Consider the following 25,385-nt stretch of genomic DNA (forward strand, 5'->3'; position numbering starts at 1 on the left):
TATATGATATGTGTACAGAATGTTATTCTAAGCCAGTAACGTACTACACTAAACTCTACATGTTGCTACATTTTATTTTTTTGGATTGGGTCACTTGCCAACTAGGCTACTAATAGTATGTTTTGGATCTAGCTTGATCAATAGGTCATTGGCTAGATTTTGAATAACATTTTCTCTGGCTCCATTTAAAAAAATTATAATAATTATTTATATATATATATCCTCAGCCCAGAGTATGTCATTATGGCTCTTGTTATGGTTAATCTTATTTTTATTAGCTTTCATGCACTGATGTAAATGACCCTGAGTGAAAGCGTGAGAAGTAGAAGTGTGCCAGCAGGTATAGAGTTAAGTCAGTTTGCTAACAGTGCTTTGAAATATGTTTAGACACAGTTGAGGGAAGGACTGTTAGCTCCTCTTATTCCCAGCTCCCTTTATATCTGTCGTTTTTTCCACTTCGCTTTTTTCCTTTTTTTTTTTTTTTTTTTTTTTTTTTTAAACAAACAAGTGCACGGATAAAAAGCTTCCAGGAATGCTGGCAGACAGGAGTGGTTTACAGTAATCTAACCTGAGAAAGATGAAAGCCTGCAGGGAAGCGCAGAGCCAGAGAGCAGCATCTCTCTCGGTCTCTCTCACACACACACACACGCACATATACACTCACTCAAATACCTGTGATGACATGAGTGGAGTAAAAGACATGCAGAACTTACTCAAATTATTACAGATGATCATTCTCTTCTGGATTCAGAGCGCAGCAGGGCTGTACTTAATGGGGTGTACAGTGGGAATGATTTTAGGGGCCCACATGTTCAAAGGACTCACAACAATTTCAGCAAGATTGATGTAGAATACTGCTAGAATTAATTCAATTTAATTCAAAGTATTTTACTGGGGGGGGGGGGGGGGGGGGGGGTCACAATTGGTTTGATGCAAGTAGTTTCAGTATTTTACATAAATACATGGATTTGTTTTTAATACATATATATTTATATTATTATTATTTTTTTTTTATTTTTTTTATTTAAGAATTTAAAGAAATTAATACTTTTATTCAGCAAGGTTGTTAAATTGATAAAAAGTGATAGTAAAGACATATTGTTGGAAAAGATTTCTATTTTGAATATGCAGTTCTTTTGAACTTTTTATTCATCAAAGAATCCTGAAAAAAGTATCACAGGTTCCCAAAAAAATAAATTAATCAACACAACTGGGAAACCACTGATAATAAAACCACTGATAATAAATCAGCATATTGATAATGAATCAGAATGATTTCTGAAGGATCATGTGACAGTGAAGACTGGAGTAGTGGCTGTTAAATTCCGCTTTGCATCACAGGAAAAAAATATATATTTTAAAGTATGATAAAATAGAAAACTGTTGTTTTAAATTGTAATAATATTTCACAATATTGCTGTTTTTTTTCTCTATTTTTGATCAAATAAATGCAGCCTTGAAGATCAAAAGATGCTTCTTTAAAAAAACATTTAAAATGTTGCTGATCCCACACTTTTGAACAGCAGAGTATATTTTTGTAATTGATTATATTATGCATTACAATGTTTACACATTAATATGCAATATTATATATATTACATTAATGTTAACATTTGGATTTGATCCCAAGTGTCACATGCATTTTGCCAGGGGGCCCACAAACTGTAGCTACATCCCTGGAGCTTAATGATATAGAAATTAAGTAAAACACAACTTTCTGAATGGATTAACAGAGAAAAAGAAAAGAAACGGGGGAAGGAAGACAGGAAATGGACTCCCTACAATTCCTGTTCCATTTTCTAATTGAAACCGCATGAAAGGATTTCTTATGGCTGTTGACAGACACAATCTCTGATCCTCTTTAGACTTCTGTCTCTGTGGGGAACAACCCATTCCCATCTCTTCTGAATTAAAGCTTTACGCTTATTTGAGCTGTCTTTCAGATTACACACACACACACACACACACACACGCACACCTTTCTCTCTCTGTATTTATTGCAGCATAGTTTGCCTTGTCACTCAGCCTTACTGTATACAAAGACAACGCCTGCCAGGTCTCGCTCTTTGCTCTTTGATATGTCACCATGCAGAAAATGATGAGAGCACACACATTCCACAAACCCTCAGATAAACTCACTCACCCACCTACTGTCACTGTCACAACTTGAAAAACAGAGGTTAATGCCGCTACTATGATATTACACCAGAGTCGCAAACATGAACAGAAATCAGAATAGATATTCTCTATATAGCTTCTGTTAGTTTCATATGCATGCTAGTGTTTTAGTGTCTTGTTGTGGTGTGTGGTTTACATTGTGTGTGATGGGGAGAGAGAGAGATCTCTCCACGGGCTCATATGGAGTGCAGATAGCTAGTGACAGAGCACTGCTGTTAAGTGCCAACACTTCTCTCAGGCAACTGAGAATCCGTGTTTCAGAGAATCCGTGTTTCAGAGCTAACAAGGCGTAATACAACCTTCACACCTACAGACAGAGAGAAAGAGGGATGGCCTCACACCTCTCAGCGGACGTGGATGTCCAGGAGTTGATGGTTTTAGAATGGAGTTAAAGGCTACATATAGCCTAAGCTATAGCAAGGAATCAGTGGCTGCAGCCATAGGCAAAGTGATCACATGACCATATGCAGCCATCTAAGGCTTGGTACAATGCATGGACAAAATTAGCTTTAGATAAAACATGATTTCACATTCATTTTGTAGCAAAAGTTGTGCTTTTCATTGAGCTTGCATATTGCACACTTAAAGTAAATAAAAATTAATTGAATTCAATCAGTCAGTCAATCTTCAGTATTTTTTATTTTCATTTGAGTCATTTAGAAACATTAAGCTGTACAATGCATATACAATATAATAATATATGTGAAGCCTGTTGAGTGTTAATCATTATATAATTAATGCTTTAGATTTTAATTAGACATGTTAACTTTAGATTTGTTTTTATAGCAATAGATTGTTGATGACAAATGAATATTATTTGTCTTTCTATCATCTGTTATTCACCAGAGAGCATTCTCACAAGTGCAGTGTGTAAAATATGAATTATGGTAATTAGATTTATTGCACAAGTGCTGGAATGTTTGGTTGTATGTGTGGTCGACCGTCTTTGTTGTGAGGTGACAAACACATTTCGAGATGTGAAAATGTGGTGAGAAATGAGGCTTATTGCTTATTTTCTCAGTGTTTTAGTCCTTCACGTTCCTTAAAATGACAGCGTGCAAAAAAGTGAAGAATAAAAATGCAGATGGATGCAAGAACACATCTTGTGTCAATACATCCTTATTAGGTGTGCTACTAGTAAACAGGCTTCAAAAGAACATCTTTTACCAAGTTTGTCTGTTTTTTTTAGAAACCATCTAAAGTTAAAAAGCTCATCTTTAAAAAATGTTTAGTGAGATATTTGCATTTCTGTTTTGTTCTTTTGTACTGTGTGTAGCTGTTTGTGAACGCAAGAACAAACCCTGAGTGAACTGCTCCTACGAGAGAGTACCACAGAGAATATTACTGGATGGTGCGGACCAATCAACCTACAGTCATTTTAAATAATTCTCATTTTTTGTGGGCACTTACACACCAATACAGAATCAATTCACCTCACTTTCTCTGTTGTGTGTGTGTGTGTGTGTGTGTGTGTGTGTGTTTTAGCGAGACAGAAATGAGAGAGATAGAGAGAGAGAGAGAGGAGCAAACTTCAGGGCTTTAGGGACGGCTCAGTGGTAACTGGATCAGCGATCGGGTTCTGGTCTGATGACTGTTTCTCGTCTGTCCTCGGCTCTTCATGCATTATTCACACCTTTAAGGACTGTTTTCACTCATCCCTCTTTCATCCTCCCTTTCACCCCTCTCTCTGCTCCCTGAAAGGATAAAGAGTGCTGTCACACTCCTGACTTCGTCTGACATTTTCTTTTTCGAAATCTGTTTCATTCTTACTAATAAGCAGCCACTTTTCCAATACAAGTCGTGATGTTTTTCATTCTTTTGATTCAGTTCTTCAAAAAGATTCATTCTGATTTGTTGATTGAATCTTTGAGGTTACATTATTGCATCAGTAGATGGTGACCATACGAATAAATGATCCATTGAATGAATTAGCTTGAAATCAATTGAAACAAGTCTTAGTGTACTTTATAATTACTACATTTATGGCTCTATTAATTTTCTAGAGCAGAATAAATGTAATGCAATTCACAAGAGAAGAGAAATCAACAAGAATAATCAATTCGTTATCTTAAACGTCCATTCAAAAACATTGATTCATTAATTACAGAAACACTCTACTACACTAATACAGTAGTCTCGGGTGAATCAGTGGGGGAACATGAAGTTCAGTGGCTTGATCATTACACAAATACTGTGATGTGATTTTCTGTCCAACTTCTTGGTGACCCCTGTGTGAACCTGCAAACTTTTTGTTTGTTGTCTAAATCCTCATGTATTAGACAAACTTGACCGTTTGAAGAGACGCTATTATTGGTTCCTGCATTTATCAGACTTTCACCTGAAGAGACGTGCACTCTTTACCTGTCGCGTCTCTCCACTCTTCTGTCCCATTGGCATGTTAGCTGCTATGAATGGAGTGACATTATGTCTGTTTCAGGTCTGTCATCGTGAAGCTAATTGAGGGGTCTGTGTGTGAGAGGGGAATCAGATCTGTTGTTTTAGCTGTCAGAGCATCTATCATTTGCTGAAGTGCCGCATGAAGCTCAGACAGGGGAAAGTGTCAGGTGTGTGTATGTGGTACAGAAGAGAGACTGACACACTCTGCAGGAGTCTATCAGCATCGCTCTTTCAGTTAATCAGCCCACAGGTACCAACTGCGTGCGAAGGCATTCTTGAATCATTCCTGAGCTTTTCAAAACAGTTCAGAATGCCCTGAGAGTATATCATTTCACTGGTAAACTTCCATAAGTACAAAGTACAACTTGGTAGCAAGTTAAATAGATACCCTCAAGCTTTGCTTTCTGAATGGCGTCTGAGAATTTAGTGCGTATTTCTTATGGAAGGACAGAAATTTATAACAGTTCTTATAAAGAGACATAAAGTCATACAGACCGATTTGAAAGCTGTTTACCTGCTGCACAGTAGCATCTGAACAGCCCCAAACCCATAGCAGCTCAAACAATGGCCTCTTTTTACTGCCAAAGACCATAGATCCCTGAGAAAGAAATGTCTCTATGTAACTCTATCAGCATCTGGTCTACCACAGCCTCAGTCTGCCAGACACTACAGACCAAGAGAAAGGGAATTATTGTTACAGGATAGCTTTGTTTGTCACTCTATCATTTGGGTGCATTTCAGATTGCATTTTGTGAGCTGTTGCTCATGCAAGTCATCTGTTATGGAAAAATTTGCTTTTTGGAAAGAAATCAATACATTTATTCAGCAAGGATGCTTTAAATTTATCATAGAGGACAGTAAATAAGTATTTAAAATACATGCTGTTCTTTTAAATCACAACAATTCAACTTTTCGATTATGTGAAATGTTTGAAATGCTGATTTTTCTTGAGCCGCAAATCAGCATATTAGAATAATTTCTGAAGGATCATGTGACATTGAAAACTGGAGTAATTGCTGCAGAAAATTTTGTTTTGCCAGCAATTGTAATAATATTTCACAATATTACTGATTTTACTGTATTTTTACTGGGTAAATGCAGCTTTGGTAAGTGACTTTTCAAAAATCTTACTGACCCCAAACTTTTGGAAGTTAGTGCACACGTTGTTGTTTAGTTTTTTTGGTCAGATACACAGTTTTACTTCTTGAGGGATGATCTGCTCTTTCTCCTTTCCTCTCCCTGTTTTTCTCTCACTTCAAAGCTATCAAAATTCTCATCCACCATATGTCTCGCAGCCTGTTCCAAAAACTCTTTCCGTTTTAATGTGCATCATCTTACAGGACTCATCATTCATGCTGAATGTAGCTTATATATGGAACATAAAAACCATTTGGGCAACATAAACACTGTTAATGGCGGCTAATTCACCATATAGCTAGTATCAGGCTCCATTCACACTGACAGAGATGGAGCGGATGTGTGCAGGAAGATTTCTAATAAATTATCTCAAGGAAATGGATCACATAAGCTCTCTTTGGAAGTCACTGCATCATTGTTTCTCATTTGCATAAAGTTCACATTTTCTCAACTTTTAGTCAGAGGGTCGCCATCAGTGTGAATAGCTTTGACCCTTACCACACATGGAGCCTGATGTTTTAAAGTGTGTGTTTTTGGCCACTGGGCGTGTGTGAATAAGATAAAATAGGAAGAGTGCAAAATAATTGTTATTATAAAATGGGGCTGATGGAAAATAGGTTTGTCTCCCTTCTGCAGGTATTTGTCTCAGATAAATTACCTCATTTGAAAATTCCAGCAACGCCCGTCTGTCCCTCCACCCTGCAGTGACTATAATGAGGAGCTGGAGCGGGAGAAAGAGCTGTATTAAATAATGAATGACCTTATTGACGGCTGAAAATAATACACGGTGAAAGCGATAGTAGTGGAGGGTTTTTAAAGATGTATATGGAATGAAAAACTGAATTTTCCATGTTAGGGACTGCAAAGTTCTTAACTTAACCAAACGGATTCAAATAAACATGAAATTGCATTCACAACCCATTTTAATTCTGGAGTGTGATGCATTCCCGATTGAAATAGTGAACATAAATATGTTGGAACAACACTTGCAGTACGTTTCAGTCAGTGCAACATAAACAAAGCATTACTGAAGAAACAACGTGTGTGTGCTGTGTTTTTCTCTTTGGTGGATGTGGAGGAGTCTGAGAGCATGTGCTGGTCAAGCATCAGCCCTGAGCCCTCACCGCTCATGACTGAAGAGCCACAGTGAGACGTCTGCCTCTCAAAATAAGGGTGAAGAGAAAAAAAGATGTAGTGCTACTCAGAGCAGCTACAGGCCATGAGGCCTCCTCTCAGACCGAATACACAGAGAATGAAGCCTCTCTGAATAGAGAGAGAGAGAGAGAGAGAGTGAAAGAGGGATAGAGTATAAAATGGAGAAGAAACAGCATGTGGCCCAGAGGTCACATCTAACCTCAGATTAAACCAGGAACACCCAGTGGGAGAGGATGATAGAGATGAGTATGGAGAGACAGGCAGTGGAATACAGTGGAAACTGATGCACAAGGCAGCTTTTAAGGGGTTGATGGGAATGAGCAAAGATATGGCGAAATCATGAGTGTCATGGGCCAAGCGAGAGATGGAAATGGAATGGAAAGAGCTGAAGAAGAGCATGTGAGAGGAGGAAGCATGGGTGATAAAAGTAGAGAAAGAGGAGAAAGATAGAGTGGTGAAAGGTCAGACTCACAGACACCCTGGAGAGAGAGTGAGAGGGGTGTCCTGTCTGTCACACAGGAGGAAAGACGGGCCACCCTGCGGACACACGTCCCCTTTACTTGCCTCTACAAACACACAGCGAAAATAACCTTCGATCTGCAGGGAAGTATTTGGGAGCTTAAATTACTTTTCTCCAAACATAACTGAAATTCCAGTTTCATACAGTATGTGGCCACAATTTGAGTGAAGAATATACAAAAGTGTTCATAATATAGAAAAGGAAATTTTTTTCAAAATCTACTTTTGAATCCACCCTGAATGCACGTGAGTGTTCACATCTTCACAGCATATCAGTCACGTTTTTATTTTTAATATTCATTTACATTGAGTTCATAGCTTTATATATTTTTTATATACAAACCCGATTCCAAAAAAGTTTGGACACTGTACAAATTACTAATAAAAAAGGAATGCAATAATTTACAATTCTCATAAACTTATATTTTATTCACAATAGAATATAGATAACATATCAAATGTTGAAAGTGAGACATTTTGAAATGTCATGCCAAATATTGGCTCATTTTGGATTTCATGAGAGCTACACATTCCAAAAAGGCCGGAAAAGTTAAATGTACATATAAGGAACAGCTGGAGGACCAATTTGCAACTTATTAGGTCAATTGGCAACATGATTGGGTATAAAAAGAGCCTCTCAGAGTGGCAGTGTCTCTCAGAAGTCAAGATGGCAAGAGGATCACCAATTCCCCCAATGCTGCGGCGAAAAATAGTGGAGCAATATCAGAAAGGACTTTCTCAGAGAAAAATTGCAGAGAGTTTGAAGTTATCATCATCTACAGTGCATAATATCATCCAAAGATTCAGAGAATCTGGAACAATCTCTGTGCGTAAGGGTCAAGGCCGGAAACCATACTGGATGCCCGTGATCTTCGGGCCCTTAGAATTTATGAAATTTAAAATAAACGTATTTTTCCCTTAAAATGATACATTTTCTCAGTTTAAACATTTGATATGTCATCTATGTTGTATTCTGAATAAAATATTGGGTCACACTTTATATTAGGTGGCCTTAACTACTATGTACTTACATCAGAAAATAAGTACAATGTACTTATTGTGGTCATATTGTATTTCAAAACACTTTTGCTGCTATTGAGGTGGGATACGGGTAAGGTTAGTGACAGGTTTGGTGGTATGGGTAGGTTTAAGGGTGGGTCAACAGTGTAATTATAAATGTAATTACAGAAATTAATTACAGATGTAATTACATATAGGTATTTTTAAATATATAAGTACAATGTAAAAACATGTGCGTACACAATAAGTGCACTGTATCAAATTATTAATTTCAATGTAAGTACATAGTAGTTAAGGCCACCTAATATAAAGTGGGACCAAATATTGAAATTTGAAACTTCCACATCATTGCATTCTGTTTTTATTCACAATTTGTACAGTGTCCCAACTTTTTTGGAATCGGGTTTGTAATAGTTTTATATAATAATTTTTAAGAATTTAAAAGATTTTTTTTTCAGAGTAATATATGTTGTAGTATAAAATGAGAAATGTGCATCAGGTCATTGACCCAGTTTCAAGCATTTAAGTTTAAGGCTTCAGATAAAAAAAACTTAATAAACAAGGTAAATTCAAAAAAAAAAACACCAATTTTGTCAAGTTTCAAAACCTTTGACTGGTGGTGTATACATGCAACATCAAGGATATTATCTCCAATTTTAGGCACTCACTTGAGTATTCATGGCAATATTTCCTCTAGCAGTGCTTTTAGAAAGACTGCAGAGAGGAGAAATTTGATGGACATGCTCACAGCATTCCCCATCAGCCAGACTCTCGTGGGTAATATCTCCCTCTTTCTCTCTCTCCTTCTCTCCCTCGGTGAGGGGTTTTTAACAGTTAGAGCAGTGTGATCCCAGCTCTCCTCTCTGCGGGACTGCAGGGTAAGAGAGGTGACTGAGAAACTTTCGGCCTGCTAATATCGCTTCCATCCTCCCTGCAGCCAGCGCAAGCCCTGCATATAAAACACACCTTCCTCAAGCAGAACGAGGACATTTTTACATTTTCGACTTCGCTAAAGGAGTACAAAGTATGCCAAGATTTCGAAGTTCACGCAGACCGACTGAGAGTTCAACACAATTACATAAAGGTTAACTACATTACGAGCAGGGAAACAATGGCTTAAATTGTGTCCCTAAATTGCGTATTCATGTTGTACAGTGTGATACGGAGCGTTAAATGAGAAAATGTATGTAAATGTTTTTAAGCCAATTTAAGTTCAGACAATGTTGGTCTTGAGCTGGTGTATTTAAAAGCTTTAAGCTTATTTGGAGGCCTGTTGTTGAAGAGTAAAGTTAATTTGGCTGGCGATGACATTGCCGCAATCAGTGTGTCAGAGCAGGTTTGTGCCGCGCTGTTAGAGCCCTGGTAATTAAAATTCTGCCGCGGCACCGATCCGCTGATTGCGAAGAAGAAACCGGAGGGACGAACGGACCAGGAAATCTGATTAGGTCTCTCCTCCGCAGGGTTCTGCCTGTGAGCTCCCTGAGACACCGGGGCCTGGCTTTGTACACGCATGCACGCGCACGTTTTTTGTGGATCAGAGCTTTTCAACAACCTCAATCTCATAACCCAGCAACCAAAACAAAGCCTTTCTCTCTTGTGAACATGGAAGCCTGCTGGGTGTGACATGTTTAGAGCGGAACAGGTCCATGTCTCGTTCGCACGTTAGTGATGGAAATGCCATATTAGAAGGGCCAGTTGCTGGCTTGTCTTGGCAATCATGCTTGCTTTAAAAGTGGCACTTCTGGTATTATTTGTACTCTCAATCTATGCCATTTTAGGGCCCCATGCACTAAAGCAGCGGTTCTTAATCTTGGTCCTCACAACCCCCCTGCTCTGCACATTTTGTATGTTTCTCTAATCGCTTCAGAGGTTTGTTCCATCTGACCATAAGTGCACAAGACATGAGGGTTAAATAACCTCTGTAATAACTTATAACGTCTTTAGTAAATTTAGTCTGTGTGTGTGAAGACGCTGCAGGCAGTGGTGTAGCGCAAATCGGTGTTCTTAAGTGAAGTACAGCCATTTACTTCAGCCCATTTCCCATGTTCAGGGAATAGAGAGCAGTGAACACTGTAGGGACCACATCAATTGGAACACAGTTAATTCATGGAGCTCTCTTCTAACGAGCTGGTGATTTGAATCAGGTGTGTTAAAAGAGACATGCAAAATATGCAGAGCGGGGGAATCACGAGGACAAGGATTAAGAATCGCTGCACTAAAGGAATTATGCAAATTAGGTAAGGATGCAAATTATCGGGTGGCACTGAAATGCAAAACACTGACCACAAACTTTTCAGTAAGGTTTTGTTCAACTATAGAGAGAAATTTAGATATTGAGAGAAATTTGATTATATTGAGATTAAAACATTCATCTGTGCATCAAGCTGTCCTAGAATTGAATAAGGCCTATGAAAAATCTCCACTAACATTGAATCTCTTTTTTCCCCTCCTGTAGTGTTTATCAAAATGTTTGTATTGTTATATATGAGATTGTACAAATCTGGTTACTCATCGTAATAAAAGTACATACCCTCATGCAAGGAAAATTTCAGACTTCGTCTGAGGGTAAAGTTACATTTTATGCTCCTTTAGAAGCAGCTAAACCTAGGTTACTATAAAATACATTGGATATTAAATTGTATAAAAACTATAGAACAAATTAAGAACCACACTTGCAAACAAATTTAAAATATGAAGGTTTTATATATGAATGTATATGTGTATATATATGAATGTATATATGTGAAACATTGATTTAAATGTTGCCCTATACCCTGGAGCTTTTCAGATGTTGAATTTGTTATTTGCAGTCTAAAAACACTGACCACCTTAGTCTTTATTCCCCACTGAAATCATCGTTTTTTTTTTATTACCTAATACTTGGTGCTCACCGTGACGGCAGACAATGGCTTTCAGGACATGATCATCTTTAATTCCCCAGCTTAGCGTCAGCCCATTCAAGTTCCTTTGCAAAACCAGTTGCCTTCAGCTAAGTATCGATGTTGCAAAATGGGAATTTGCAGTTTTCTTTCAGCATTGATTGACATTAAGAGACTTCCAAGTCCACCCACTCTGGCTGTTTACTACAGCACACTCCGGCTTAGCCAATGGAGGCGTCGAAAACAAAGCAAACATTTCGTTCCACTTTCCTTGACTATAGCAGGCTGGAACACGTCAAGATCTCCCGGTGCGTTAAGAGTGCTAATGCACAGGTTCTATCTCAAATTCTCCCAGGGGATTTGGCTAAAAAAAACAGAAAACAATCGCTCAATGCCTTGACACAGAGTCACTCACGGTAGCGAGGCCGATCTGCATACATTTGTTGACACGTGCGGTTCTATTTTTGTTATAGTCGGGGTTTAAATGTCATAGATCAATATCTGTGCATCAGAGTAGCTCGTGCTTCTAAAGGAACTCTCGAGGGAGCATCAGCACACTGCCTTAATCGTAGTGGCCTTCACCCAAACACTGCCTAGTGTCTGGTGTCCCACGAGCTTTGAGACGGGAAGTGTTTGTACTGTCAAATGTGCACCTCTGCAGCCAATACTGCTTCAAGAGCGGCTCTGTTGAAGTTATTTGTAGTTTTCTTTTGTCACAGCTCTTCAGTGACTCTTCTCAGCTTTGTTCTGTATCAGTGTCGGCTCGTTCTGAGCCTTAATGTAACGGGCAACCAGAAGCATCCCGTGTGCCTAGGCGAACAGACTTTTGCTCTGTGTGAACAGTGTATTCGTGACACCACTGTTGCCCTCACAAATGGAGAGTGTGGGCTATCTCTCGCTCATTTTGAAGGTAACAGAAGGAACACTTCCCAAGTGACTGCAGCTTGTGGAAGAAAAGCTCACTGAAAGATCACAAGACTGCTTTTCCCAAGGTTAAATTTAGGGTTGGTAGAAAGTTCTGTTGCTCTCTTTCCTTTGCTAAATGCTTTAGTTAACAGCAGGCTTTAGCAAGGGCTGCCTTGTGCCAAAAGTAAAGCGTTCTCCTGAGACGAGTGCTTGCGTGCTTAAGCAGATTGTTTGAAGTCAGTGGCAGTAGCTAGATAGCTACCCTTTCAAACTTTTTTTATGCTCTATCACTAGTTGAATACAACTGGATTGGCGAGTTTTATTGAGTGGGGATTGCAAGACAGCTGAATATTTTCTTGAGTTATTTGTACTTTGCTCTTAAGTGTACCACATCGGAATTTTCTTTTTGGCTGTTGTGTGTTCAAAACAAATAAATAAATGCACCTGAATTTTTGTAGGCATCCAGTTGTACAGATTTGAAAAGAATAAGTAAAATAAATATGTATTCAATTGAGAATTGCATTGATTTTGCATGTTTTATTTGAATTCAGCAAGAACTTTTTAAGCTAACTAAAAGAAAACAAATTATTTAAGGCTTTTTAGATTTCAATTTCACACACGATGTCTTGAGCTGAAAAAAGAAATTGGTAAAATTGTGAGTGTTGATGTGGTAAAGTTCTGTATTCATCAGTCACTGGAGGGCAAAAGGGTATAAGATACAGGTTTGAGATACAGGTTTTCAACTGTTTAGTAAATTCATCAAAGTTTTTGAGAAACTTCTCTATACCATCAGTTTTAATCTATAGTCATACCACTGGCCTGATGGCAGGGCTTAAGATCAAGTTGTTTTGAGCCAGAGGAAATTGCAGTTTCCATGGATGCTGGGTAGAGTCCTGCCCACATTATGAAGCTGCAGAGCTCCTGTGGTTACGGATGCTCTCATCACCTCTCCTTCTGTTTGCTCTTCGCTTAGCTGATCTTAACTAGATTTAGCCTGTTGTTCTCTATACTATACTGCCGTTTGACAGTGTGATGCTTTAACTTGTGCTCTATATCACAAATGAGCAATGCTGTTACAGTAACTTATTCTTTTTCATTTTTATACAGATTTTTTGTTTTTACAAAAATGCAATAAAGCTAAAAGCACTTTTATTATGCATAATATAGTGACCTTGGTGTAAACGATGAATAAGAGCTGTTAAACATCAATGTTGTTTGTTATTTACCCGTGGCCACATTTAATCACTACTCATTTATTATGTAACCTCGCATAGTGTCTCTCACATGACTGGCCACTGTTGTTACAGTCCATGACCACTAGGGGGATGTTTTGAGACTGTACACCTGAGGTCCCACAGCACACAATACACAGAGCAGAAATGTGCAGGCTTATTCTACTTCAAAAGCTCTTCTATTCTAAGAATACACAGTCTAAAACCAATTGTTATTGTAATGCAACAGAATTATTATTATTTTTAAATCAGAGGCATTTCAAACACAGAGATAGTGTGACATTGAAAATGAGATAACTGTTAAAATGGTGTCAGTCGTGACACCATGGAATTAAATCCAAATGATTATATGATACACAGATTAGCAGTGTAATCCAATCAGGTTTTAAAGAATATAATCCATTTTATTGATACTGAAATGAAAGGGAGAAAATTATTTTTTGTTCTAGGCTTAGGAATTCACCTGTTTATAATCTGAGAAGAAAAAAAAAACTTTAAAACCAGTATTGTTCAACCATTAATAAAGCCTGATGTACTTGCTGCTTGAGTTTAATGTGGGACTTTCAACAGTCCTATGTCGCTACAGTATGTATTTTAGCATGTTGATTTAGCCATGTTTTTATTTTCCTCTATCTGTGATCAGATCCTCTCCTTTTTTCTCCCTCAGCCCTATAGCATGACCATGCTAATGCTAATAGTCATCCCCTGTGGCTAATTTGTTTAGATACGTTTGTGATAATGCCCATTCGCTTCACCCCGTCCCTCCAGTGATCTGTCGGACCACTCTGTGTATCTCTTTTGGGGCTCGACCGGAGCTTCGCAAAACCTCCTGCAGTTCATTCTTCCACTGTCCACACGCTGCCATCCCAAACACTGCAGCTCTTCCTGGCCGAAACCCAATCCCAGCCAAATTAACCAGCCCTCGATCGGGGAGATTAGATAACCCTCTTGCTGAATAAGGCTTTGGCTCGTGTGAAGGGTTTTTGCTTTCTTCCGCCCCTTTCCTTCTGTTCACTTCTTTTGTTGGACCTCTTTTTTGGTTTTTGTTTGTGACCCTCAGCATACAAAGCAAAAATCCCCAGAGGAAGTGAGAACGCAAAGCCAAAGGGAACACTTGAAACATCACCGAGACTTAGGGAGGGACTTTTTGAAGTGGTGGCACAAAATTATTTTAGACGTCTGTTGTGGTAAGATGATCTTAGGTTGACAGGACTTGCGGTCTGATGGGACTCCAGGCCATAAATGCAAAGATAGTGGTTGATTCCGATGGGAATGGACTTGATACCTCCTAAACAGTTTAGTGTCAAAAAGGTAAAGGAAATTGCTGATTCATTCTGTCGTAATGGGTTATCAGGTGCATTGTAATGTTTAATAGCAGGTATAAAGACTTAAGTTCTCACAGGGCTCTTTAGTGAGTGTTTGGTTGGAAGATGTAGTCTGGAGGGAGGCTAGGGTTATATCAAGACTGGAACAGAGTGTGAGTGTGCAGTTTTGCGTCAGCAACAACAGATGTCCCAACTGTGTGAGGATGTTACAGCTCTCTGCTGAACCTGCAATTTACGGCACGTAACGTCCCCTACAGCTGTCTAACAACTTAACAACTCTTTCCCCTTCGCCTCTGCTCTACTCGGTCTCTTTCACGCTTTAGTAGCCTATTAATGGTCGAGTAACACAATTTATTCTCTCCTTTCAGATTCGAGTGGATGGTCCCACCAATGGCGCTTTACAATACGAAACCATCCAGGTGGTCGACAACGGGCCGATCCTACGGGACATGGCCTTTTCTTCTGATCAGCACTTCTTGTATGTGATGTCAGAGTCACAGGTGAGTCACTGCTACCATTTTCCCGAAATGCATCACGATTTACGCAGCACGTGGAAGCCGGGAAAGAAGGAGAGATAAAATTATACCAGAATTTAGGGGTTTCACTTACTGTAATTACAGCCTGAGAGGTGTGCTTGGACAGCCAAAGAGAGGGACATTTTACATTATAAAAAATGACGTGATGGATTGGTGGATTGGACTTTTACACACTGTGTGTGTCCAAAATACACACAGAATTTACACATTAGGATATGCCGGCTCAAAATGGCCCAATCGGTGTAATGGAGTAGATTTGGCTCCGTCTCGGATATCTTTAGCACTACTGAAGCTTGTAAATCTCAAAATCAGAAAAACACTGCATGCACTTAGTGCTGTAAAAACACCCTTACTCAGATAGCCTATCATCAGGTTAGCAGCTTAGGCTTTTATTTCTTGTGACATAAATAATGCTTTTCATATTACCCAACACAGTGTTTTATGCTGCCTGTGTTGTGTACACACTGTTTATCAATCTGTGAAAAGTATCAAGTCTGCTGCATAAATCATAATACCACTTAAAAGGTTGTTTATGTGACTAGGTGTTTTAACCTTTGACCTCTGACTCCTAGATGAGGTTCTCCACTCTTTTATATAACCTTGAACACTCTTGACTGCACTTAGCAGGATTTAAGGCTCTCAGCTGTCTCTCACACACACACATACACACACACACACATACTTACAAAGTATCCCAATACTTTGTTTGAATATTGTGGCAAATTCAAGATGACATTTTTACCCACAAATCCTTTTACTTCGATACAAAGCTGCTGTAATGCCACACTCAGACCTGAAAGCAGACACTCAGCCAATGTCAAGATTTACAGCAATGGCTATAAATCTGAAATCTCATTCAGTAAAATTCACTTCAATAGCAGTGAGGGTCAGTGGATGGCATCCTGGGATTGAAGGCACAGCTCAGGTGGAGCTAGACAATCACATCGGCTGGACACAGCTTATGAATTGCCTAGTCTGTAAAAGTTAGTTGTGTTTGGACACACTGTCTGTTAGTAACTCAGATAAAGGTAGGTTCACATTTACAGGGCATGAGATTTGCCCACAGAAATTTCACAATGGATTCAAATTCACTGTGTTGCCATCAACACATGTTAAACTAGAATCTAGGTTCTTTAGGTCACTCTCACCAACTTTAGCAATGCTGTAAACATAATTTAAGACCAATTGAAAGTGTGGGTTAAAACTAGGCCATGATCATCGACTCAAGTCTTATGGGAAGGGAAAGATGTTTTCTTTGACGTGAATAAATACCAGAGCTGGACCTGTGGTTCTCTGCCAATGAATAATCTCACCCTGTTGCAATTAGCCTATTAGCCCAGTTGAGGTCTGGTCTCTGTTTAGTCCCAAACATCAGGGGATCACATCTACTGGGGAATCATGCATATATTTAGAAGCTATTTAGTGAACATGCATTCTCTTGTCCCACCTGTAATTCTAATTGATCTGCGGTCTCTGAAAAGGCTGATCTCAAAAAGCCGATCTCAAGCTGATGACGTGCCTGCTGTTAGAGGTTTGACAAGACATGCAGCGGCACCGTCTCAGTCTCTGTCCGGCATGGGTGAAATAATAATAATGCTGTACAATTCATATTTCTTCATTAAATAACTTATAAAATAATTTGAAAAGTTTCCGTGAGACATAATTTCACAATCAGCGTGAGAGAATCACCGCGTATGCTCTGCTCAAAATGCGCAAATTGCTTCAAATCATATCGCGTCTGCACTATAAGCAAGCTACACAGTTGACACAGGAATTGTGACTTGCACAATCAAGGCAGTGTTGCATCGTCACTAAAGTTTATAAATTGCTTAAACCATTCAGCACTCGTGCGCTCTCCCGGAGACTCCGCTCATGCACATTCGCAGTGCACACACATAATGCCATGCAGGTTCACTCACTCACACACACACACACACACACACACACACACACACACCATTTGCATTGCATATGCGGTGCGTATTTTTTCCGTGCTCATATTAACGGATTAGAGCAGTCATATTCAACACGGTTGCTGTCCGGCAGTGCTCAGCACTCGTTTCTGCTGCACGTGCTGAATTAAAGTGACAGTGCATTGCTCTTTATGAACCCAATGTGTAAAAAAAATTAAAAAAAATAAAGTTGACCTAACTCAAAAAATAAGGCAGCCTATCACAATCAACTTAAGTTAACTCAACTAGCATCTGACAACCTAAAAACTTTAGATCATCTAATGAATAAAAGTTAGTCTTTGAGTGTTAAAAGATCTGTCAGAGATTTTTTTTAACATTTAGCAATGTTAATCTTTTTTAACAATCCTTTTTTTTTTTGGATTTGTTTATTTTCAAAGCTTTCCACATAATATGGGTAGTATTTGCCTCTTAAATCTAAAGGCAAACATTTATGCTGATAGACAAATGTATTAAACAAGCTCCAATGAGACACACATACAGTACCTCAGCACACGATTCTCAAACATGGTGAGGATCATCCAATTTTAAATCAGTAAAAATATTAACTTTGATCCACATGACAGCTAACTGACAGTGACAGCAGCAGCAGCATAAATTAAGCCAGTAAAATTTAAAACGATAATATTTTAATAATAAATAACATCAAATGTTTTCAAGCTGCAATGTATGCTGGGAACTTGTGAAATATTGTTCAATGTAAAATTGTTTGTTCAGATGACTCAATTTGAAAAGTTGGGAGAACATTTGGATATGTTGTGAACAAATACTTGCGTATCTAAGTAAGGTAAACAAAACGACTTTTGCTAGTGACATGTTTAGAGTATTTTTGTTCAGTTCACACAAACAATTAAACTGACTTCTCCTACTAAAAATTATTTGTTCAGGCTACTTTTTTTTTTTTTTTTTTACATTGGTTAGTAGGACTTTTCAAAAGTTGGATTTTTTACATTTTAGTCAGTGCTGCTTCTGCACCGCTTACAATACCGCACATGGACTGCATACGCACTCCGAACGGAGTATGTGTGAATCAGGTGTAAAAGGCCCATCTCACATACAGCTCATGAAATCAGGTTTGTGCTGTGTGTAAGCTATTGTGCAACAATTGCACGATTGTCAAAACAAAAATGCAGTGCATGATCAAACGTTCAGGTGAGATAAATATATATATTTGAAAAATGTCTAAAGAAAATGCCCTCCTCCACCCCTCAAATTAAAAAGTCCTCTCTCACAAGAGTTACCTAAGAGGTTGATTCATTTTCAAAAATGAAATTCAGGCCCTAAATAAATGTCTAAAAATCTTGATTTGGATCAACACTGTAAATAATTCTACATGATAAAAAGAAGACTTTAAAAAGATCGGTATTGGTGATCGGATCGGCAGATACTGCTTTCTGTGATCGGTGATTGGCCTCAAAAATCCTGATCGGAGCACCCCTAGTTTTAATGATCAGATAGTTTTAATATATTTGCACAAATTCAGATCTCACACAGACTTGGTTTTCATCTCTGTGTTTACAATTTTGTTTGTTTTGCTATGAATAACAGAGAGACATGCCATTTTTTGGCTTGTTTCTTTCAGTCTCAGTCTCTCCCACTCACACAGTTTGTCTAGCTCTGTGGTTGAGATGTCCTCATTATTTATGACTGATAACAAAATGCAGAAATTCTCATGACTGTTTTTGCGGTCGGGCCTGGTGCATCTGCTCCATGCTTGCGCGCACACACACACACACAAAACCTGAACCACTTAAAACATTTACCACTCCCTCTCTCACACACTTATCTTTTCTTGTTTGTCACCTTTGTGAGCTATTCCTGTGGTCTCTGTTATGATCAAGCTTGGAGGCTGCTTGGAAATTCAACATGATACACCTGTGACTGAATGAAGTGTACACATAAGGAAATTATAGGTTTAGTAAACTGGAACATGCAACATTTTTGGATTAACCTGCAACATCCTAAATTTAATGTATGCTAGAACAATCATGAGCACACTCTATGCATACAAATTCCCTGCGGGAGAGAGGAGCAGAAAAACAAGAACAGTAAGTCGATAATCTCCTGCTGGTCCAGCCTTAAAGACAGAGAGAGAAAGAGATGGAGGGAGGGAATAAGTGTGTGGGAGCGGAGGAGGTCTGGGTTATGTGTGTGATTATGGCCGATTGGTTGAACAGAGCTCAGGTTGTGCTGGGGTACGAGAGCCCATAGTCCCCCACATTGAGTTATTGCTGAGGTCAGCTGTAAGTACAGCACTGATCACGCTTCCCATCAAACCAGGCCTGTTGATATCCAGGTTATACTGCATGAGCCGTCTGACACATGAGGTCCACTACAGTGGACTTTCCTTACTTAAACGTCATTTTTAATTACCAAGTGTCAACCATAATTCCCTAAGGCTGTCCTCTTTATATTGCACAACAGATGGTGTGTAAAAATCCCATTCATTTTCTTAAAGATAATTTGTAAACCTTTAAAGATCTGCTGTGAGCTACAAGGATGATGGTACAATAACTAGAATTATTTAAAAAAGAAAAATTGTTTAACAGTGGAATTCTTTTGTGAAAGACTTCAATACCAATGATTTTTCTAAAAGAAAATCTGCCCAAATCAGAGAATCAAAACAAGCAATGATCTATCCATAGGTTCCATCTGACGTCACAGTGTTTTATCGCCGCCATTTTTGTGTCCGAATCACAGCTGCTCGACCTGTCAGTCTATGGTCACAGAAGCCACAGCTACCAGAGGAAGATCAACGAAACACTCCCAGAAAGTTACAGCTACGATTTGAATCGATCCCAAAGAGGTTAGATCGGCGGAATAAATTGTTGGCTTAAACCAGAAGGCACCACTGGCAGCTAAGATACGGTTGCCAACTTCAGAAAAGGATAATAATTGACAATTGTGATTCTTTTATAGGAGAATAAAGGACGTTAAAATATTTGTATTGTACCACATAGGCTATGTCATTTCCATGTCAGCAGTTAAGTCATATACAGGTGCTGGTCATAAAATTAGAATATCATGAAAAAGTTGATTTATTTCAGTAATACCATTCAAAAAGTGAAACTTGTATATTAGATGCATTCATTACACACAGACTGATATATTTAAAATGTTTATTTCCTTTAATTTTGACGTTTATAACTGATAACTAATGAAAGTCCCAATTTCAGTATCTCAGAAAATTAGAATATTGTGAAAATGTTCAATATTGAAGACCCCTGGTGCCACACTCTAATCAGCTAATTAACTCAAAACACCTGCAAAAGCCTTTAAATGGTCTCTCAGTCTAGTTCTGTAGGCTACACAATCATGGGGAAGACTGCTGACTTGACAGTTGTCCAAAAGACGACCATTGACACCTTGCACAAGGAGGGCAAGACACAAAAGGTCATTGCTAAAGATGCTGGCTGTTCACAGAGCTCTGTGTCCAAGCACAGTAATAGAGAGGCGAAGGGAAGGACAAGATGTGGTAGAAAAAAGTATACAAGCAATAAGGATAACCGCACCCTGGAGAGGATTGTGAAACAAAACCCATTTAAAAATGTGGGGGAGATTCATAAAGAGTGGACTGCAGCTGGAGTCAGTGCTTCAAGAACCGCCACACACAGACGTATGCAAGACATAGGTTTCAGCTGTCGCATTCCTTGTGTCAAGCCACTCTTGAACAAGAGACAGCGCCAGAAGCGTCTTGACTGGACTGCTGCTGAGTGGTCCAAAGTTATGTTCTCTGATGAAAGTAAATTTTGCATTTCCTTTGGAAATCAAGGTCCCAGAGTCTGGAGGAAGAGAGGAGAGGCACATAATCCATGTTGCTTGAGGTCCAGTGTAAAGTTTCCACAGTCATTGATGGTTTGGGGTGCCATGTCATCTGCTGGTGTTGGTCCATTGTGTTTTCCGAGGTCAACGCAGCCGTCTACCAGGAAGTTTTAGAGCACTTCATGCTTCCTGCTGCTGACCAACTTTATAGAGATGCAGATTTCATTTTCCAACAGGACTTGGCACCTGCACACACTGCCAAAGCTACCAGTACCTGGTTTAAGGACCATGGCATCCCTGTTTTTGATTGGCCAGCAAACTCGCCTGACCTTAACCCCATAGAAAACCTATGGGGTATTGTGAAGAGGAAGATGCAATACGCCAGACCCAACAATTCAGAAGAGCTGAAGGCCACTATCAGAGCAACATGGGCTCTCATAACACCTGAGCAGTGCCACAGACTGATCGACTCCATGCCACGCCGCATTGCTGCAGTAATCCAGGCCAAAGGAGCCCCAACTAAATATTGAGTGCTGTACATGCTCATACTTTTCATGTTCATACTTTTCAGTTGGCCAACATTTCTAAAAATCATTTTTTTTGCATTGGTCTTAATTGATATTCTAATTTTCTGAGATACTGAATTTGGGACTTTCATTAGTTGTCAGTTATAATCATCAAAATTAAAGGAAATAAACATTTGAAATATATCAGTCTGTGTGTAATGAATGAATCTAATATACAAGTTTCACTTTTTGAATGGTATTACTGAAATAAATCAACTTTTTCATGATATTCTAATTTTATGACCAGCACCTGTATATGCTCAGTAAAGCATTTTTTTAACAATGGCAAAATTTTGAACTAAAATGTTATTGCAGCCATGTAGCCTATACATTAATGAAAATGCATATTTTTCATTAAAGAGAATTTAATGTGGGCTGCTTTTGGTGCCTGGATTTGTGCTTCAGTAATGAAATCCAGGTTTAAGAATACACTAGAAGTGAAAGACGTCTTCCCTTAGGTAGTTTGCATGTTTTCTTGGCTTGCTGGATGTTGGGCTCATGATCAGTAATAACGTTGTATGCATTAATGAAACCTAACTTCGCCAAGGGAATCGCCAAGTCTCGCTCGCTGTGAAGTAGGAGCGACCAGAGGATTCTTCAAGGTCTTTAAGCCTTCATCGAGCGGCTACATTCACAATTCAAACAGTAATTTGTCCAGGAAGAATGAATAATTATAAATTGTGCTAATATTAGCTAAATTGACATTATTCAGATTGTGTAGTAAGCTAGCTAACGTTATCTTGTTACACTATCAATGACTCAAAAGTGCTTTGAGCTGATGTCAGTTATCAGGACCTTACACAGCATAATTGTTACACTGGCTGTCAATCAAGTCCAAAATTCAAAATAACTGACATCAAGAAATATAGTTCGGAATTCTATTCTTGCTTTGAACTAAAAAGAGACATTTTAGTTTGTTTTTATAAGATAATTCATGCATTATAAAGGTGGTACACTTGGATAATGAATACGATCTTTAATTATAATAATATTGATCATTTAAATGTTTCTAATGAATTCGAAAAAAAATGTTTACTTTGTATTATAAATTATAAAGTGACTTAATTGACTTAATTAGTTATTTTTTTCACTTTTACCTTTACTGATCAGTTTTTTTCTTTGAAGTCTCTCCGTTTCTTTCTCCCTCTCTTACTCTCTCTTTCTAATTAATCCCCTGATTATCCCTCTAATTAAATCTGGCTACTTTCCTGTATAATTTTAAACAGCAAGATAAATGCGTCTTTTTAAGGAAAGGGGCCAGACTGTCTGTTGAGAGTGATGCAGATTACAGTTATCAGAGCTCGCAGCTAATTATTGCGCTTGGCTTTTTGTCCACGTTTGTCATCCTTTCTTCTAGGGCTAAGTGTTTTTATTGTAACTTTTGACAATGTCAGCGTCAGACGCGTGTGTGTGGTCAGAGGGACAGCTGGGAGCGCTAATGACAGAGGCCTCAGCTATAGTTCCTCCTGCATTAAATGAATGACAGGGAGGTTCAGAGCTCAATGGTGTTACATAAATTGCTGGTCTTGGCAAATTAAACCCTTTTGTTCTGTCAGTACCATCCAAATGGAAGTTGTGTTCTTCTCTCCTGCAGTTTACTGTCATTTTACACTGGATCTTCGGATCAGTCTTTTGTGTGAAACGCGCCGAGGTGAGTGCTTACGCCTGGGCCTTTGTTCTGCCCTAGAATGTTCTGTCCGCAATTTAAGACAAGTGCTGCTTCAATGGCTTCATTTGAATCTAAAGAATCGATGCTGGTTTTCCTTATTTTCAGGGAGATTAAATTGATTTTCTGTGCCTGTTTCTCATAATAGCTATGTCACAAAGCAGGCTGGAGACAGTGGCTTCGCTACACTCTCATGCTTGCAAGCATATTCATAATTCATGTAGGGCAAGTTGAAACTGCAGGTAGTATAAGTGTTAATAATTTAAAGCGTGTCTCACACCAGCCAAACAGCTCAAAGTCAAACTCTTTCGTTGCAGATCAGCTTTGGGCATTCATAGGTGGGATGAGGCATCTGCCACCTCATCAGAACAGGTTTAATAAAGACATTTAATTTCAATTACGAGCTGCCGTTTAAGGGTGGTCCCATATGCGGCATTCGCCACCAATCCTTCAGTGTGACATCGGGATTTTGAGAACATTTTGTTGTGATATTGCAGTGGCCTACTTAGACCGCAGCCCATTGTGCTTGAGTGAATAGAAGTACTCAGGACTTCTGGATGCGTTTGGCACACTTTCAGGGGAATTTTAATCAACGAGAGCAGAGGAAGTTCTCCTGAAATGCTGATTTTGATTAAAGGAGTTCTGAGTGAACACAAATATCAGTTTGCAAGCACACATATAGAAGAACACATGCAACAAGTGTGTATGTGGTTATATTAAACTTTGGGGACAAAAGTTCAATTTAATTAAACTTTTTTATTTATTTTTTTGGCCAGATATTTTCTTCAGAAATAGGGCTAGGGATACTCTATCAATAGGTTGTTTGCAAACACATGATTCTGATGACGTGTGAAATGCAGCTGGAGGGCAGGAAGTATTTTTTTTCTCCATAGGAATCAGTTGCAGAAACTCAAGATGCCTGTGTTTTGTGTCGCTTATGAATGCTCAAATCGGTCAAATGGAGAAAACACAAGGAGATTTTATCGTGTACGAAAAAATATTATACTGTACAAAAGTAATACAAGAGTAATATTTCTGTTATGTTAAACCGCACTTATTTTGACAGGTTTTGACAGTGAAGTTTCTGTGTATACAGTATGATATGATGCTAGTTTTCTCAAATGAAACAGTAAAATTCTTATGAAGTGACTCTCACAGCCTGTCAGTTCATGTGGTGATATGCAGAGGCCGAAAATCACCGCAAATTCACGTGTGCTTCAGTATTTGTGTAACTTAGTAAACAAAACCGCGTCTCCGCCATTCATCCATACCGAGGCTAACGGAACATGCAGGATTCATATTTAAACCGTCTTTTTGCGTTTTAATATTCCCATACACTAGTTCATATAGCGATTCGAATTAAGTGACAGACCTTCTATTCATCTAAAAATTTACAAATTCCGTTGCATTTCGCGCTATAGAGTAAATTCCATTTTTATGAATGGACTCCGCCATCCTGTCCGCGTTTTCGCGGAAACCATGAACCTAGAAATGTAAGCACACTTCAGAACATTTCAGTTTTCCCTGTGTGTTGTGTTTTAAAGATTTGCAGGGACATCATGTCACAGGGTCTCTCTCTCTCTCATGCGCTCAAATGTGTTCTCAGGTACCAAAATTTGGTACCGAATGATTTAATGTGAATCGGTACTCGATAGTACCGACGCAAAAGTACAGATTTCGGTACCCAACCCTTGTTGACCCATTAGTTACCATAGAAACTAAACACTTCTGAGTCTGATGCCTTGAACGGCTCCAAGTAGAATCTTCAAGTTACTATCTCATAATTACAGTAATTCCGACACGCAGCAGTAGTAAGACTTTTGCTTAGTTGATTCCCTAAAGCATGTAAAAAAAGCTGTGTTGTTCTCAAACTTGTTTGAGTGGCTTAACACCGCAACAATGGCTCAACCTATGGTGTGAGTTTAACAAACCAATGGAAGACAAGGAGTGTAATTTTTTTTTTTTAGCAAGTCCATTTGTGCCACTAGTAGCACAAAAATCATCCGCTTCACCTTTAAAAACAATAAAAGTCTATAATATGTCCCTGTTTAGAGGAAAGCAATAAAAGGTAACAGGGAGAGTGTTGTTAGTTCAGCGTGTGTGTGTGGTTGCCCAGATCTGTTTTCTAGTGTGTTTA

At 38.7% G+C, this 25,385-nt stretch overlaps 1 protein-coding gene across 1 annotated transcript in view; it reads left to right on the forward strand.

Moving 5' to 3' along the window:
• The window catches only part of LOC306861089 (plexin-A4-like), a 224,644-nt gene that overhangs the window by 110,265 nt on the left and 88,994 nt on the right, over positions 1 to 25,385 (forward strand). The window contains exon 4 of the mRNA XM_079403167.1: positions 15,117 to 15,248. Coding sequence (XP_079259293.1) covers positions 15,117 to 15,248 — 132 coding nt within the window. The remainder of the gene's footprint in view (positions 1 to 15,116; positions 15,249 to 25,385) is intronic.

The sequence above is a fragment of the Barbus barbus genome (genome assembly GCF_936440315.1).
Source record: "Barbus barbus genome assembly, chromosome: 42".
In the NCBI taxonomy this organism is placed as follows: domain Eukaryota; kingdom Metazoa; phylum Chordata; class Actinopteri; order Cypriniformes; family Cyprinidae; genus Barbus; species Barbus barbus.